Raw genomic sequence first — 17,184 nt, 5'->3', positions numbered from 1 at the left:
ACATGAAATTCATCAAATTTTTATTGTTTGAACTTTTAAAGTTAGTCGCCATAACCAGCTGTAAATACGAATCTTATACTTCCTCCGTTTTTTTTTAGATGTTACACTTTCTATTTTAGGAAGTTTTAAATTAGATGTTACACTTTTATTTTGGGTAATAACTTCTCTCTATCTCTCTCCTATCACATGTTCACATGAAACCCTTTTGTTTTTCATTTTCTCTATCTCTCTCCTCTCCAAAAATTACCTAGGAGTCTGTGATTTGAAAAGTGTAACATCTAAAAAGAAACAGAGGAAGTATTTCTCTTTTTATAAACTATAAATAAAGAACCTTATTAAGGAAATTGCACATGATCCCATTATTTATGCCCATATTTTGCGCCGTCCCTGGAAAAATGGCAATTTGAGTAATTCCTTAACACTTCATAGGTTTTCTCATGGAACTTCATGGAGTTATGTGTAATTTAAAATAGTAACAACAACATATCGCAGTAGCATTTTATACAATAAAGGCAAAAATTACAAGTATTAATGGAATCTACAGAACGTAACCAGATTTTGTATGCCTCCAACTTTCAAGCTTAACAAAGATTAATCATTGAGAGATGCATCCAACAGACTCCAACAGTGTGCTTAAGCATCGTTTATCGCTCTGATCTCGTAAAGAACACCATAGAATGAATGCAAATGAGGTCTCAAACACTAATACATCAATCTATACAACTTTTTAAACATCATCTGCAATGTAAGCCACTAAACAACCCCAGATTTCTTACAAAAAAGGTTGCAATCAGTACTAACTGTACAATAATCAGAGGCTTAGATGGAGAAATCTTCAGCCACTATAAAGAATATTAATGAATGACTAACTTCACCTATGATTACAGAAACTTTCTGAGAGTTCTGCTCATGTTATAAGAAGATTTTCTCTCGTCGAATCTTTTTGGGGTGTCTTGACGGGTACAGAATCGATACTAGGTTCTGACCGAGAGAACAGAATGAGGACCTGCATGGTGACTATAACAAGAAGCAAAAACGCAGCTGATATTATGATTCCTTGCCATGTTGAGAAGAGTCTGGTCCATAAAAAGAATGCGAAAGTACCAACACTAAGTAAACATGACCAAACGATCATCACCTACTCATCAAAACAATATCGAAAGATCAGCAAATTAATCTTACACCAAAAGGATGAAAATAAGGTATGTATATTGGATATGCTGCAAATTGTGTCTTACAATTAACGATTGCTTTGGTAGACCAATATCTTGAATCTCTTTGTTACCAAAATTGCCACCAGAAAAGTAATTTTCCAGAAATGCATCCTGGTAAGGTTCATAAGATACATGAATCAGCTGAAGGTATAAGTAAATCCTTTTTCTTTTTTCCTCTCCATATTTCTGTAAAAATAATTGAGATAATCTCTTTGTTTTAGTGCTGATGATATCAAAATATGTTTAGTGTATTTGTTAATCGCAAGTAAAATGTACATTATTTTCCAAGAGAACAGCTCAAATTGGTTTCATATTGGTACTGACTACTGACTTCAATGTCGACGCTATCAAATCTGTGCGTAACTTCAGTAATGCTTCATGTTTTCTACTTTTTCTACCCTCAATTCAAGTTCTTCCAAAAAGCATGACATTCGAGGCCAAGGAAGTGATTTGATTAGAGCAACAGTTTTTAGACAAGAAGCACTATAATGGTCAAGTATGAAGTTATGTATACCAATTATCTACTCAAGGTGAGTTCATTAATCGTGAGAGAATAAATCTAAGCTTTATCAACACAAGAAGATATTCACACGAAGTTCTGATGGGAGCATAGTGGTACTCCTGCAATCTTGTAAAACTGGAAAATAATTCTCCATGCTCACTTGTGGTCAATTTTTTTTCTTTCCTCTTTATCCCTTGCCCTAATGAGTCGCATTTCATACCTCCCTAAGAAAAATAAGAAGATATAGACATGCTGATTCTGGTCTTCACTATCTAGGTACCTGCAATACACAGGGCTTCACAGTTTATACTGTCCAGTGAAAACAAAAGGTCCTCACAACGGTACACCCGGGCTTACCTCTCTCAGAGCTTCAATATAGACCCAAAATAATAACCCCACCCCACCCACCCACCCACCCAACCACCCACCCAACCCAAACCCCCTTTAACACAATTGCTGCCTCCAGGAACGGCCAGGATTCAAAACTGGAGTGATTTCCCTCCTGAGAGGTGCATAGTGGTACCACCAGACCAATGGTATTTGGGTCGATGCAAAGTATATAGCTAGGCTCTCTTAAAAGTTAACATTGTCATTATGCTTAGGTGTAGCTAATACCATTGATTTATGGTTCTTACCTTGGCTACAAACATGTTTTTGCACCATTGGGCAATATCATCACTTGTTTCAGGCAAGTCATGCATTAAATGCCGCTTAATATGCACTTTCACCTGCAACAGAGATTATATAGCACATCAGCAACAAAAAATTTGCTCAGGTAACACACTAACACCAGCAGACACAAAACACAGCTATTATCTCTGCCATTTTCCATCAGTGGAAGCCCAAAGATCGCACAGCCTTTTTTGTCAATATAGACTTTTTTTTTACTATACTATATTTGTCTTGGCAGAGGTGTGAACTACTTACGACAGAGGATTTGCCCTTAAAAATTGTTAGCATTGAAGGTGGGACCTCATCTTTGGCTATGGCGAGGGTAATATCATATATTGCTGGGATAAACGATCTCATGTGCTTCACAGCTAAAACAAGACCCTGAAAAAACCCAAAAGTAAGTGATAGTAGACACCATTAGTTGGTAGTTGTTCTGAGGAAAATGAAAAACAATATCTTCTCTACAACATGCGAAAAATGTTGTGCAGTGGAAATAGATTACGCAGTAGGCGTGATACCAGATAAATCCAGATTATTTCATAATAGAAAATGCAGTGATATTTCATGAATTATAAATGTCCACTGTGTTCCTATGATTTATAGCAAGGTCTTATAAGTTATCACCTTAAGATGTTGTCCGATGCAAATACAGGAGAAATTATTTAGGTCAGGAACCAACTCACTAAACCTTGTATAGAGAAAATTGAGCAAGATTCAAAATAAAAAGAAAAATGAAAGGCACAAGCTAAAGAGAGAAAAGTGATTGGGTGCACCTTAGTACGAGGGAGTAAAACATGTTTTGGGACATCTAACCCTTTTGATCTAGCATGCTGCTGAGCATCTAATAGTTTTGATTGTGTGAAGCGAGTTCCTTCAACAAAGAGAGCCAACCAGAAGGGGACAGGAAAATCCTTTAAATTCTCGCAACCTGACTGTCTGACGGTTTACCATTACACAATTATTTATAACAAGCAATAACCCAACCATAAAATAACAGAATATGCATTTTAAAATACCGTTAGAGTGCTTTGATCTACATCCCATCTCCTTTTGATAAAGATATACTCAGAAAACCACATTGACCAACCAATAACCTGCATTAGATGAATAAAGTTATTAATAGAAAAAAGAAAGTGCCAAAAAGCCACCAATTCCCTAATTGAAGAAAGTTGGAAAGCCTTCAAAACCTCAGCCCCTACCATTCTTTTTAAGAAAATGAAAGCTGACTAGCAATCGCTCGTTAATGGATAACTATAACTGATAGACACCTTATTGGTCGGCGTGTAATAAGGGAACAAAACAATGATGCCAAAAGGCTATATGGGTAAGAAGGATATAAAATTCATGCTTGGTACAGAAGAAGCTTGATGGTAAGGCAACATCATATACTACCAATTAGAGTCCATAAAACAAAGAAATCTGGTGATGGGAGGACAACTGGTAAGCACTCTGATGCGGCTATTAAATGATAGAATAACCAGAAAAAATGTCAAGAGAAAACTATTTCCACCTATGGATTACACTAAAAGATGTGATACATATTCACTTTCCACAGTCTTGAGGGTTATTATGAGTGGAGTACTTCTTGGAGTTTGGACTGTACTATGTCAATGGATATCCTCTACTGATGACTGAAACAATCATGATTCAATATATAATGTCGCAGAAAAACAATCTCATCAGAATATATAAGACTATAAATATACTGCAACATTCATGAGCTGCAAAAACATGCATAATTCATAGTGACTGCAAAAGTCAGCAACTGCCCGTGTTCGCAATTTTAGGAAATTGATATCAATCGTCAAATAGTTCCTTTGACCTTACTGTTCATGATTCAACATAGCAACATAGATTGTTAAAGATGACCCTGCTTATCAGTTGCTAAATTCACTGTTGGAGAAGAACAGGTAAAGAGCAAAGTAAATCACATGTGCAAGTTTATAATCCGAGACATGAAAAGCTTTGAATTGCCGATTTGAACTTGTAACTCAGTTCACTGGTATTACAAAGAAGTCTTAAGCTACATCTTGAAGCGATAGAAACTCACCGGCAGATACTTCAAAACATCCTTCATGATAGCCATGGTGCAACCTAGGCAACCTGCTCTCTGATCAGAACAAACCACCAGCTGTTATTGACTGACAACTGAATATTGAGAAGATGATCATAGATATTATACCCAGCTCATTCAGAAAAAAGTTTTACACATGCAGGTATAGAGAGTCTTAACAGGTGATTTTTCTGATGACATCGTTGTTTTATTTAATAGCAGTATAACATGGTAGGCTTGTAGCATACAGGCAATTCAGCAATGTGGCATCAGACAGATATAATAGATCAGAAAAGTTATAAAAGCCATATGGGTGCCAGATGTATAGAATTTTAGTTACAGAATCAGTTCTTCGGAAGCACCTGAGCTAAGACCCATCCAATAAGCCAATCAATGTCACTTCTATGGTTGCAGATAAGAAGAGCGTGCTCTTTACCTGTAAGAACAACATTAAGTACAAGAATCCACCAGATAAGGATGGCGTTAACTAAATTCTGGAACTTCAATAAAACTAATGTGCCTCACCCATCAAATGAAATGTCTCAGAATCAGTGTGCAGCTCCACCTGCAGCACCCCCAAATTTTCCACAAATGAAACACTTAACACAAAACGTACGTATATAAGCATAAAATCAACAATGCATTCAGACCTTCACACCTGCCCACCAATCAAAGAGCCATACAGTCTCTAACCACAAAAGTTCTGCTACTACTTTGTTGAATCTCCTATGCATATTCTTTGACAGTGGTCGAACAAGGACATAGAGGATAGCCTGAATATACAAGCAAATGCACAATACAGGGATTCAAGATGCATACTCAACAAAGATAATTATCATAATCTGAACCATATGATATAATTGAGCCAAACATATTAACAGGAAAGCTATCATACAGCAATTCAGCACCTATGCAGCACAAAAAACGAATAGGACCTGAGGTTTCCTCTTTTCATAACATCTCATATATGAAACTTCAAACGTTTCCGTGCTAATGAATCCCGAAAAAGGGTGGGGCCTGAGGTTTCCCTATTTTCACAACCCCAACCGAATGTGCACTACATAGGTCTGAGAAACAGATAAATCGTAATGAAACAGTAACATGATTTAGTTCTAAAAGAAATAACTTAATAGTTCTTGTGCACATATTCTTTTAATTTGCCCCAGATCATACTAAATGACATCAACGACATAATATCATCGCCTCTACACTTGCAATCTATCCATGGTCCATTCCCCTCCATAACAAGAAACAACTAACAACATAATAAATATACCTCTATAAGCCAAGTCCTAGACTTAACAACAAACCCGTTATCGACCCCACTTTCAGTATAAAGTTCAAATGTACATAGTCTTCCCTCACACTATTATTGGAACCAATGACAGGCCTTGGTGCAAAAGATCCATAACCAACAGTTATGACTTGTACATTCATCATTCCATCCAACTTCCAAGTATTTACTTAATTGAAGCCAAGACCATGAACTAATTCAGATTCATTCCCCTTTTACTTGGTCATCTATGCAAGTGGAAATCATCACTCTCATAATCTCATATTATATGCAATTTAATCATGGTTTTCAACAAAACTCCATCCATAACACATTTTCAACATCAGTTCAATCCCATCAAATGATAAATTTGATAACAAGTAACATGTTCAAACTTCAAACTGATCAATGATTATATATTTTTATTATTTCTTTCATGGACTGCATCCATAGTTGTATCAAATCCAAGCTTTTTCAAATCAAAGTATACAAATTTATCCATTTGCCCTCAAAACCCACCTCCCACCCATTTTCCTGCACCCATAAATCTAAGGAAAAACCATCAAAAAGATCTATTTATCAAAACCAAACAAATTAAATGTAAGATGATCATCATATGCAGCATTGAAAAATTAATTAAGTATAGAATGACAAACAACAAAAGCAAAAAAAAAAAAACAACAATTTATGAGTTTTGAAGAAAAGATTATAGGAAGGATGTGGTATACCTGAATGAGATTAATGATGAGACCCGACATAAGAAAAAGAAGTCCCACAGGAATAATTGCAAAAATAGCGGGTAATTCCATCTTTCTTCTTAGAAAGAAATAAGCTTTTTACAAAAATTTAAGAAAGAAAATGAAGAAAAATGAAGGAAGGGAAAATAGAGGGAAGAAATTTGTGTGTTCACCATTGTTATTTGTATTTAGCATGTTGTATGACGTGGGAAGAACAACCTGGAGTGATGATGATTTTGGCAAATTCGAAGGTTTTTATATTAGGACAAAATTTAGTAGCAGGAAGAAACCATTAAAGTATTGTTTTGGGGTTTTGACTCTTCGAAAGAAAATTCAAGGACTTTTGGTCTTGGACAGATCATGAAAGGTTGTTGCTTTCCGCCACGCATCTTAATCCTTGGAAAAAAAAATTGGTAGTTTATAATTGGTGGGAAAATAGGACCAATCTCATGCTTTTAAATGTAATTAGACCTGGTTATTAGACGGGTCGGGTCGGGACCAGTGCAGGGCGAGTGGGTTGCCTCATAAAGGGTCGTAGCGGATCAGATTAAATGGATAGTGAACCGCTAGCGGGTCGATAATAGGCGGGCCGGCAAACGAGCGAGTAAAATAATCCCATTTTATTATGTGAGTAGCCCGTTTTAATTATATGAGTAACTTAATTAATTCATCTCTATTCTATATGGGAAGAGGGGTAGGACACCAAAATATTAGAAACCCAATTTTACCCTCACTACATCTCTATTCTAACTACTTACTTTAATTAAAAAATAAAAAAAGAAACTACCTAATTAATTTAAAAAATAAAAATAGGCATTACAAAAAAGAAAACCATCAATAATTCAAATATCCCTAATTTATTAGATATAATTAACAATTAATTTAATTTTTTATATCTCCTAAAAAAAATTCTACATATTTTCGCACGCATCGCGTGCATATAAAACTATTACTAGTAATGTCATTTAATCTATGAGTAACCTCATGTAATCTTATGAGTAACCCAATTAATTCATACTAGTAACCTCATTTATTTATACAAGTAACCTCAATTAATCATACGAGTAACCTCATTTAATAATACGAGTAACCCCAAAGGTTCACAAAGTAACTGCATTTGCTTATTAGAGTAACCATATTTATTTGTAGGAGCGATACCATTTTATTGTTAAAAGTAACCACATACTCGTACAAGTAACTCCATTTGGTCATAAGAGTAACTCCATCTGTTCATAAGAGTAACTCCATTTGTTCACAAGTGTTTGTGCATGAGGGTCAATTTCAAAAGGTCATTTCTCACAGCACACTTACTATTTTGGGAAGATTCAAGTTGGAGATGAAAATTTTGATCGATAGCTTTCCAACGCCTGGTCAAAAGCTCAATTTCGATGAGAGACGAGTGAGATATGAGTATATGACCATTTGAAAATGAGCTAACGGGCTGACCGACTATCGCGTGCGCGGCCACACCTATAATTTCGTGTGTCCGGCCACACGCAAGACACATTGCTTTGAATTGTTTAGGATGTTAGTTGGAAACTTCCTTTCCTAAATTATTTTGTCAAATTTACGTTGATTTGCATTGATTGTGAAGGTTTTTTAAAAATAATTTCATAGGGGGGCGCCATTGATCCTCCCTTCCCTTATAGTATAGACTAGTCCTATATGCAGCAATGCATGTGAAAACAAACAAAAGGTTAATTGCGTAATAATATATTTGAAAAATTATTCATAAGTTCATTGTATATTTCTTTTGTTTCAGAAAGCTAATAAATCAACGATGATGTAAATATTTTTAATTGAGGATATAATGTAGAGATGGTGAATTTGTATTTTATTACTTAAGAGTATAAAAAGAATTACCATTTTTTGGTGTCCCCTCCTCTTCTCTTATAGAGATAATGCACTAACCAACTCTACAATCTCATATTGTTTTGTGTGGCGTGAAAAATTATTTAAAGACAAAATAATAATTTTATTTTCAAAACAATTAGATACAAATGTATATATAAACATTCATTAAGCTAATGCTAATATTAGCTTCTTCTACCTCTCAATATTCTTATATTAAAAAAACTCTTCAAAAAATTATTGGTTATATCCTTACACATTAACTTAAATTTCAAAAACAATATTGTATTACATTCATTATAAGTAATTATATGTGTTTGGGCTCAATATATCTCTGGCCCCCAATCCATATTTAAATTAAGATATTGCTCCTTGGAACTCTACAAGCTAGCCTTTCCAGGAACCTGTCCCAACCTAAGTCCTGGTCCAACCTGATGATCAATTTTCACACTTTCTAACACATATAAAAAGGGAACAATGCCCCATTTATTGAGGTAACGAATTCTATGCCCACCATTCAATACTAATCGTTAAGTTCCATCACTGACTTGAGCGGGGGGGGTGTCTGGAAACACAATGGGTATTTTAACTCTCGTTTTTGCAGGTCTCGTGACATTTATTTTCGATTGTTCCCACTGTTCTATAAGTTTTACCTGAAACAAAAGGTTACAATGATGAATAATTCATATTATAATTTACCATGTAAGAAATTTAATATGAATCGGAAGATCATTTTCTAATTGCAATCAATACATACAACTCTTTTTACACTACTATCTAGTTTTTAATTTAAAAAATTTCAAATGCACATTGATTAATGCTCCGTGGTGCAACGTTGGGGATAAGAAATAATTTAGTTAGTAAACAATAAAGGTCCTATTTGGCAATTAGAGTCTAGAGTTTAGCTGATAGAGTTTAGAGTTTGCTGTTAGATTTTTAACTTTCCGTTCAGTAGATTTGACCATTGATTTGACAATTTTTTTTTTTATAAATGTGTTTGATAACAATTAACTGATTGCTAAAAGCTTATTGCCATTTGTTTGTGTAAAATAATATTTATAGACATTATAATACATATGAGTAGTCATTAAACATAAATTTACCTAATCCTAAAATTCTCTTTTACCCAAACACTCCTTTTAGAGTTTTTAACTAATCAAAACTCCGAAAATAATCGAAAACTCTCTTTTTCCTCCAAATCGTCAAACATGAAACACCCAATGGTATTGATGGTCTTCATGCTCTATTTTTTCAGAAATTTTGGCATATTGTGGGGCCGGATGTTATTCTGTTTGTGCAAGATTGGTGGAATGGTGGGGTTGATTTGAGTGCATTGAATAAAACGTGCATTGTATTGATTCCGAAGTGTGATAGTCCGAAGAGTATGAAAGACTTTCGGCCCATTAGCCTATGTACTGTGGTGTACAAAATTTTATCTAAAACATTGGCTAATCGGCTCAAAGTGGTGCTTCCTTCGATTATTTCACCAAACCAAAGTGCTTTTGTTCCGCGTCGGCTAATAACAGACAATGCTTTAGTGGCTTTTGAGATTTTTCATGCCATGAAAAGGAGAGATGTGCGGGGAGATGGTGTATGTGCGTTGAAGTTAGATATGAGTAAGGCATATGATAGGGTGGAATGGGGCTTTCTGGAGAGAGTGATGGTGAAAATGGGGTTTTGTGTCGAATGGATATCGAAGGTGATGGCTTGTATCTCTAGTGTCTCCTTTACTTTCAAAGTCAATGGGATGGTGGAGGGGTCGTTGGTGCCGTCTAGGGGTCTTCGCCAGGGGGATCCTATATCTCCTTACTTATTTCTATTGTGTGCTGATGCTTTTTCTACTCTTCTCACAAAAGCAGCACAGGAGAAAAGGATTCATGGTGCACGTATTTGTCGGGGGGCACCGTTGGTTTCTCATTTATTTTTTGCAGACGATAGTATCCTATTTACTAAAGCTTCTGTGCAAGAATGTTCTGTGGTGGCTGATATAATCAGTAAATACGAGAGAGCATCGGGACAGAAAGTCAATCTAAGCAAGACGGAAGTTGTTTTTAGTAAATGTGTGGAGGTGCAACGTCGCAATGAGATTGTGAGTATTCTGGGGGTGCAGGAGGTGGCTTGTCAGGAGAAGTATTTGGGTCTTCCCACCGTTATTGGTAGATCTAAGAAAGTAACTTTTGCGTGTATTAAGGAGAGAATCTGGAAGAAATTGCAAGGTTGGAAGGAGAAACTATTGTCGCGACCGGGTAAGGAGGTCCTATTGAAATCTGTTGCGCAGGCAATTCCCACATACATGATGAGTGTGTTTTGTCTCCCAAGCGGTCTCATTGACGAAATTCATACTATGTTCGCTCGCTTCTGGTGGGGTTCAAACGGGGTGGAGAGGAAGATGCATTGGCATTGTTGGGACTCTTTATGCTTTCCGAAGTCTATGGGTGGTCTTGGGTTCCGTGATATACATTGCTTTAATATGGCTCTATTAGCTAAGCAAGCATGGCGATTATGTCAAGATGATCATTCTTTTCTACATCAGGTACTAAAGGCGCGCTACTATAAAGGGGTGGATTTCATTGAGGCACGAAGGGGGTATAACCCAAGTTTTACATGGCGTAGTATTTGGGGGTCAAAGGCTTTGATGATTGAAGGTTTGAAGTGGCGAGTGGGGAATGGCGAGAGTATCAATGTGTGGGAGGATGCGTGGGTGCTTGGGGAGGGATCCCATTTGGTGCCCACTCCACAAGTGGATAGTGATATGACACTAAAAGTCAGTGCCCTTATTAACTATGATACTATGACTTGGAATGTGGATTTGGTCCACCAAACTTTTCAAGAGGATGATTGGCCATTAATCCTTAATATCCCGCTATCACGTTTTCGGCCCAATGATCGCCGGTACTGGTGGCCTTCTCGGAACGGCCTCTTATCGGTTAAATCTTGTTACTGGCTCGGCAAGCTGGGTCACCTTCGAACCTGGCGTCTTTAGCATGGGGAAGGGGAGCTGCAGTTATGGCGTAATGTTTGGCGGGTGCAGGGGCCACCGAAACTCCAACATTTCATATGGCGTGCGTGCAGGGGTAGTTTGGGGGTGAAGGAGAGATTACATTGGCGACATATATGTGGCGACTCATCGTGTCCTGTGTGCGGTGCTCCAAGCGAGACGATTTGTCATGCATTATTCTCATGCTCTACCGCTCAAGAGGTATGGAAGGTAAGTTCGTTTGGGCCTCTTCTCGCTGCTGCCCCTACGGATTCCTTTGATGGTGTGTTCTCTTGGTTAGCTAGTAAATGTACGAGGGAGGAGATGCGTCAAATGTGTGCATTAATGTGGGCAGTGTGGTATTGCCGTAACAAGATCGTTTTTGACCAGGAGACTCTAGTAGCTTCATCAGTGGCTGCGAATTTTGTTAAGCTGGTGGAGGAGTATTGTGGGTACGCACAACGGGTGTTTCAGCCGTGTGGTGGCTTGTCGACTTCGGCACCTGCGTGGTGTGTCCCCCCTGCTATGGTATTGAAGGTGAACTTTGATGCGCATAATTCCCCAAATGGTGAGACTGGGTTGGGAGTGGTGGTTCGAAATGAGGTAGGTGCGGTGTGTGTGATGGGTGTGCGACGTGTGGCTGCACGTTGGGATGCACCTACGGCTGAAGCCATGGCGGCATTGTATGCGGTTGAGCTGGCTACTCGTCTTGGGTATGGCAACGTTATCTTCGAAGGGGATGCTCTTATGGTGGTCAATGCGTTGAAGAATAAAAGTGAGGGTGGGTCTCCTATTTTTCAGATTTTTAGTGACATTCATCGTTTATGTTTGGGGTTTGAATCTTTCTCTTTTTTACATGTTAAACGAGCGGGCAATTGTGTGGCCCATCTGTTAGCTCGTTGGGAGTGTGTTAGTAACTCTGAGATTGTATGGTTTGAGTCTTTCCCTCAAAGTATTTCTACTTTGGCGGATTTAGACCTTCTTTAATTTAATCTAATCTGCTTTCCCCTCAAAAAAAAAAACACCCAATCTTATACAGGTTATAGTCCAATTCATTCGAATAGCGAACTTTACTGAAATTCTGAAATTGGTGAATAATTAATATATCAAGGGGAGAAGCAAGCTTACTTAGGAAGTACGAAGAACAATAACAATGGCAGCTCCACACCATCACCAACCACAAACCCTAGAAGAAGTGCGAACCCTTTGGATTGGTGACCTTCAAATTTGGGTCGACGAATCATATATTCACAGTTGTTTTGCTCAAACTGGCGAGGTATTATCTTTCTCTTTCCCCCATCTTCTTGTTATAATTTGTTGTTGATTTTCTCATGTTTTAGTGTAATTTGGTGCTATATTCATCTCTAGTTTAATGCCTTTTATTATTCTTGAGGTGGGTTTTTCTGGGTTTTTTCGATTTTTGATGAATATATATTTGGTGTTGATTGTAATTCATATTTGCTTGTTATTTTGCTGTTTTAGTTGAATACCTAAAAGTTTGGCTTACTCTTTTCACCTAAAGATTGATTTTTGATAATTTATAGCAGTCATGAGTTATGAACAAGAAGGAACAAAACAGTTAGTTCTAGGTTTATTAAGGATGTAGTTGGAATTTGAGTTATGTTGTGATTATTTGGTAACCTTTAGATTTTATCGAATCCTAAAATGTGGACTTGTGTCAATCTGAGGCCTCTTTTCTATTGCCCTTGTATGATTTCATGCTCTAGAATTTAGTTTAGATCATATTCCGAGTCGAAATCACTTTGAGAGTTAGAAAAAAGTACGTAGTCTTGGATTTGGGAGTAAGTATTGAGGTACAGTGAAGCATATTATCATATCATTGAATGTAACCAGTCAAAGGAAGAGGTGTTTGAACTACTCTAAAGTTCAGATAAAGCATTTCTATAAAGGAGCCGCTTTTGTGGTCTTGTGAATTGACTGTTTGAAGCTGTCCGGGAAAGATTGAGAGGATTTTTGAGGAGTTCACTCTTGGAGGGCTTGGATCTAGTAGCGTAGCTAATACTAGTGGTCTAGTGGAAGCTTTCAACTTATCTTCTTTGTTCTCTGGGAAGGATCTACCTATCAAACTGATGAGTAAGTTTCACTAAGTAAGCACATACGTTGTTAGTAAAGAAAAAAAAAAAGAAAGATAGCCTGGCATGTTAGAAGGAGACATATAGATGGTGTGGTGAGGAGAGACGACAACATTAGGATAATATTGTAGGCAGCGTGACTTTTTCTTTTCTCTTTCTCTCCCCTCCTATCTTTTTATTTGTGTCTACCCTAACTGACTTGGAATCAAGGTCACCTTGTGCTTCACTCTGCTACTTTTGTATTCTGTTTTATAATTATTTTTAACTATATTAGTCATGTATTCCTTTGCTGCTTCTACTGCACCCCCTATTTACCTGTTATTGATGATATTCGGTTGTTGACTGGTTGTATCATCATTAGAACAAAAATTTCCTGATTACATTGTTATTGTCATAATATTGATTTGCCTATGCTTTATACAATTTTGACTAATTTTTTCTTACAAAAAGAGTACTCTTTCGGTAATAGTCTTTCGAATAGTCAACAGCTATATCATGAGTTCAAGGTAATGCTATGTATATTCCTCCCCAAATTTGTTTTTGGTACTGGCTGGTGGCGGTGGTTCCATTGTTGTTATTGTTGATTCCATAATAATATATGCTGTACATTGCTATGTAGGTTATTTCTGTGAAGGTCATACGTAACAAGATTACTGGCCATCCAGAGGGGTATGGATTTGTTGAGTTTGTTTCACATGCTGCTGCTGAACGTGTTTTGCAATCATATAATGGAACTCCCATGCCAGGAACTGAGCAGCCTTTCAGATTGAATTGGGCATCTTTCGGGATTGGAGAAAGGAGACCTGATGCAGGCCCGGAGCATTCTATCTTTGTGGGAGATTTGGCACCTGATGTTTCAGATTATTTGTTGCAAGAGACCTTTAGAGCTCACTATCCCTCAGTGAGAGGAGCGAAGGTTGTAACTGATCCAAGCACAGGTCGTTCAAAGGGTTATGGTTTTGTTAAATTTGCTGACGAGACGGAAAGAAACCGGGCCATGACTGAAATGAATGGTCAATATTGTTTATCAAGGCCAATGCGTATTAGTGCTGCAACTCCTAAAAAATCACCTGGGATCCAGCAACCTTATGCTGTAGCTAAAGGTAACTTTTCAGGCATATGTTTACTCATTTGCAAGTTTTTTCAGGAAATTTTAGCATTCTGGATCTTTTCCTTTGTGAGTTTGATATGCAGTATGTACTCAGCTTCATTTTTCTGTGGCAGCCATATATCCTACTCCAGCATATGTAGTGCCACCAATTCAACCAGTTCAACAAGTGCTAACAGAGAATGATCCAAATAATACAACAGTAAGTGGGGAGCAGTTATGGACCATTTGTAATTTGGATATGGTATTGTCTTATTAGCTTTATATGTACTTCCTTTCTGCAGATTTATATTGGTAATTTGGACCCAAATGTAACAGAAGAAGAGCTGAGACAGCATTGCTTGCCGTTTGGAGAGATCGGTTATGTCAAGATCCCAGCCAGTAAGGGATGTGGCTTTGTGCAGTTTGCAGCTAGGTACTTACATTTATGGCCTTTTGAAGTTACTATTCTGCTCTAGAGTCTTGATGGGGATGTAAAGAGAGATATACCTTCTATCTGTGCTAAATTTTTGCTTCTGAATGTTTTTCCATTTAAGATGCCTGAAGTTTTCTTTTCGATTATATGGTGGTAATGCCTGTTAGTTCTTTCTCTAATAACCTCTGCTTCCAGAGCATCTGCTGAAGAAGCTATACAGAAGCTGCAAGGAGCTGTGATCGGTCAGCAAGCAGTTCGTGTTTTATGGGGCAAAAGCCCTACTGCTAAACAGGTAATATTTCCTGAAAAATCTTCTAGCTCTCTGTGTCAGATTAATTGCGGCCATTTAGAGCATATTTGCTTCCAGCTGTTCATGTTATGCAAGTTCAGTAGCTGATACTTGACTCTGATATATGCCTAGGATTCTGCTGCCTGGGGCAGCAAGTGGATCCAATCAGTGGGGTGCATACTATGGTTATGGGCAAGGTTATGATGCCTATGCATATGGTGCTGTTCAAGATCCATCCTTATATGCGTACAATGCATATGCTGGTTATGCTCAATATCCTCAACATGTATTATCTCTATCCTTAACCCCTCAATTACAAATATTACCTCTCATAGAGGAAATGGAACTGCATGTGATTTGTGAACAAAGTAGTTCAGTGTCTTAAATTTTCTTTTTTAGGTTAAAATGCATTATAAATTAAGTACGATTCTTCTAATGAATGGTAGTGTCGTTCCTCCATCCTTGCTGCTAACATTGCATCACAAATCATAGGACAACTAAGACACCGGCCAAGGAGAACTCGTGCCAGGCTAGGCAATTTACCAAGAGGGTAAAATGATAACCCAATAATTATGCAAAATGATAACCCTATGTTGACCCTTTTTGATAAAGACCCTGTTCAATAAAGGCCATGTCCAATATAAGTTATTTTAACCTGACATTGTACTCATGGCCATTAGGCTACCCTTTACGTTAACAAGGCCTACTTGTATATCCAGTATAGAATTCATTTTGGGGAGAGTACTTGTGTCTTGGACACTTTAGTCAACGGTAGGTTTATTATGAGATATTCCAAAGATATAGTAAGGGGGTGTTCTTTTCAACTTATTTGAACTTATCTAAATTTATTTGAACTTATGTAAACTTATTTGTCTTATTAGACCTTATCTGAACTTATTTCTTGAGTTGTCAAATCTTATTTTTGTTGAACTGAACGTATTTGAACTTATTGGACCTTATTAGTCCTTATATGAACTTATTTTTTCTTATAAGGAGTGAAAATAAGTTGAACAAAACAGGGCCTTAATATTTTGTTAACTGGGGGGTCTGATTACAGGCTGAAGGTGTTCAAGATATGACTGCTGCAGCCGGTGTTGCTCCAGGAATGGAGCAGAGGGAGGACCTTTTTGATCCCCTGGCAACACCGGATGTTGATAGGTACTCTCTTTCCCTTCTTTTCCTCTCTTATATTTACATCTGAAAACTTTTCATGTAAAACTCTCAAACTATGCTGACATACTTTTCTTCTCATCCTTCTCCATTCAGACTTAATGCGGCTTACCTTGCTGTCCATGGAAGTGCAATTCTGGGCCGTCCAATGTGGTTAACAACCTCTTCACTTGCAAGACAAGCTTCAGCCATTACTGGGTCGCAATAATTATGTCATTGTGGGCTGTTTTATATGTCAATCTTATCCATTAACAAGCTGGAGGTTATGCAAGCTCAATCATCAATCATCAGCAGCTAGCTATGCAGGTGCTGCTACATCGATATGTTGTGCCCTAGGAACTGTGCCCTAGTGTTCCTAGTATCTTTGCCATCGGTTGCAACTCCTCTTGGTTAAATTAAAATTGCAAATTTCTTTGGCAACTAGATTGAGATTTGAGGGTGTTACTCGTAAGCTGCAGGACACTCAGCTTGTCAAGTACAAGATAAGCTGACAGAGTAGTATCTTTTTTGGTTTTAGTTATGTGATCCAAAGACTAAATATATATCATGATGAGCTTAGTATTATTGGAACATAGTCAGAAAATGTGCATATCTCTCAATTTTTGTAGCTCCGGTGTTTGGTACGTGAAGAATAGATTTATTGTACGTTTTAAAATGCAAATTTAGTGTGTGATATTTAACTTATGATTGGTTTTTCAGTAGTACTTCCTCCATCTCATAACTATTAAACATTGATACGGAGTAATAAAACAAAAAAGACTGACCTGGTGGTTGTGTCCAAATTCTAAACTTTAGAGAATAATAGAGAAGGAAAGTTCTTGAAAAAAGTA

At 37.3% G+C, this 17,184-nt stretch overlaps 1 protein-coding gene and 1 pseudogene across 2 annotated transcripts; one reads left to right on the top strand and one right to left on the bottom strand.

Moving 5' to 3' along the window:
- Nucleotides 1–470: 470 nt before the first annotated feature.
- On the bottom strand, nucleotides 471–6,861 carry LOC125497121 (1-acyl-sn-glycerol-3-phosphate acyltransferase PLS1-like). 2 transcript variants are annotated; one of them, XM_048643805.2, is made up of 11 exons: nucleotides 6,443–6,861; nucleotides 5,092–5,214; nucleotides 4,967–5,006; nucleotides 4,804–4,877; nucleotides 4,439–4,498; nucleotides 3,405–3,482; nucleotides 3,162–3,320; nucleotides 2,644–2,769; nucleotides 2,352–2,444; nucleotides 1,239–1,325; nucleotides 471–1,138 (listed from the first exon to the last, which is right to left on the bottom strand). In XM_048643805.2, the coding sequence occupies exons 1-11, from the start codon at nucleotides 6,521–6,523 to the stop codon at nucleotides 908–910; spliced, it is 1,152 nt and encodes a 383-aa protein (XP_048499762.1). In that variant the 5' UTR covers nucleotides 6,524–6,861; the 3' UTR covers nucleotides 471–907. The 2 variants fall into 2 exon arrangements, with proteins under 2 accessions (XP_048499762.1, XP_048499763.1); XM_048643806.2 differs by lacking the exon at nucleotides 5,092–5,214 and having other exon boundaries at nucleotides 6,443–6,860.
- A 5,437-nt stretch (nucleotides 6,862–12,298) lies between these two features.
- LOC125497120 (polyadenylate-binding protein RBP47B'-like) lies at nucleotides 12,299–17,058 on the top strand (annotated as a pseudogene).
- Nucleotides 17,059–17,184: the final 126 nt, after the last annotated feature.

This window comes from Beta vulgaris, chromosome 4 (genome assembly GCF_026745355.1).
Source record: "Beta vulgaris subsp. vulgaris cultivar EL10 chromosome 4, EL10.2, whole genome shotgun sequence".
Taxonomy (NCBI): Eukaryota; Viridiplantae; Streptophyta; class Magnoliopsida; order Caryophyllales; family Amaranthaceae; genus Beta; species Beta vulgaris.
The sequence above is the reverse complement of the archived record's forward strand: the minus strand, read 5'-3'. Positions and strand labels throughout refer to the sequence as shown.

Coding starts and splice junctions, on each gene's coding strand:
- LOC125497121 (XM_048643805.2), bottom strand. CDS start 6,523: ATGGAATTACCCGCTATTTTTGCAATTATTCCTGTGGGACTTCTTTTT. Junction 5,007..5,091: donor ATTGGTGGGCAGGTGTGAAG/GTCTGAATGCAT, acceptor GGGGTGCTGCAG/GTGGAGCTGCACACTGATTC. Junction 1,139..1,238: donor TACCAAAGCAATCGTTAATT/GTAAGACACAAT, acceptor TTTGATGAGTAG/GTGATGATCGTTTGGTCATG.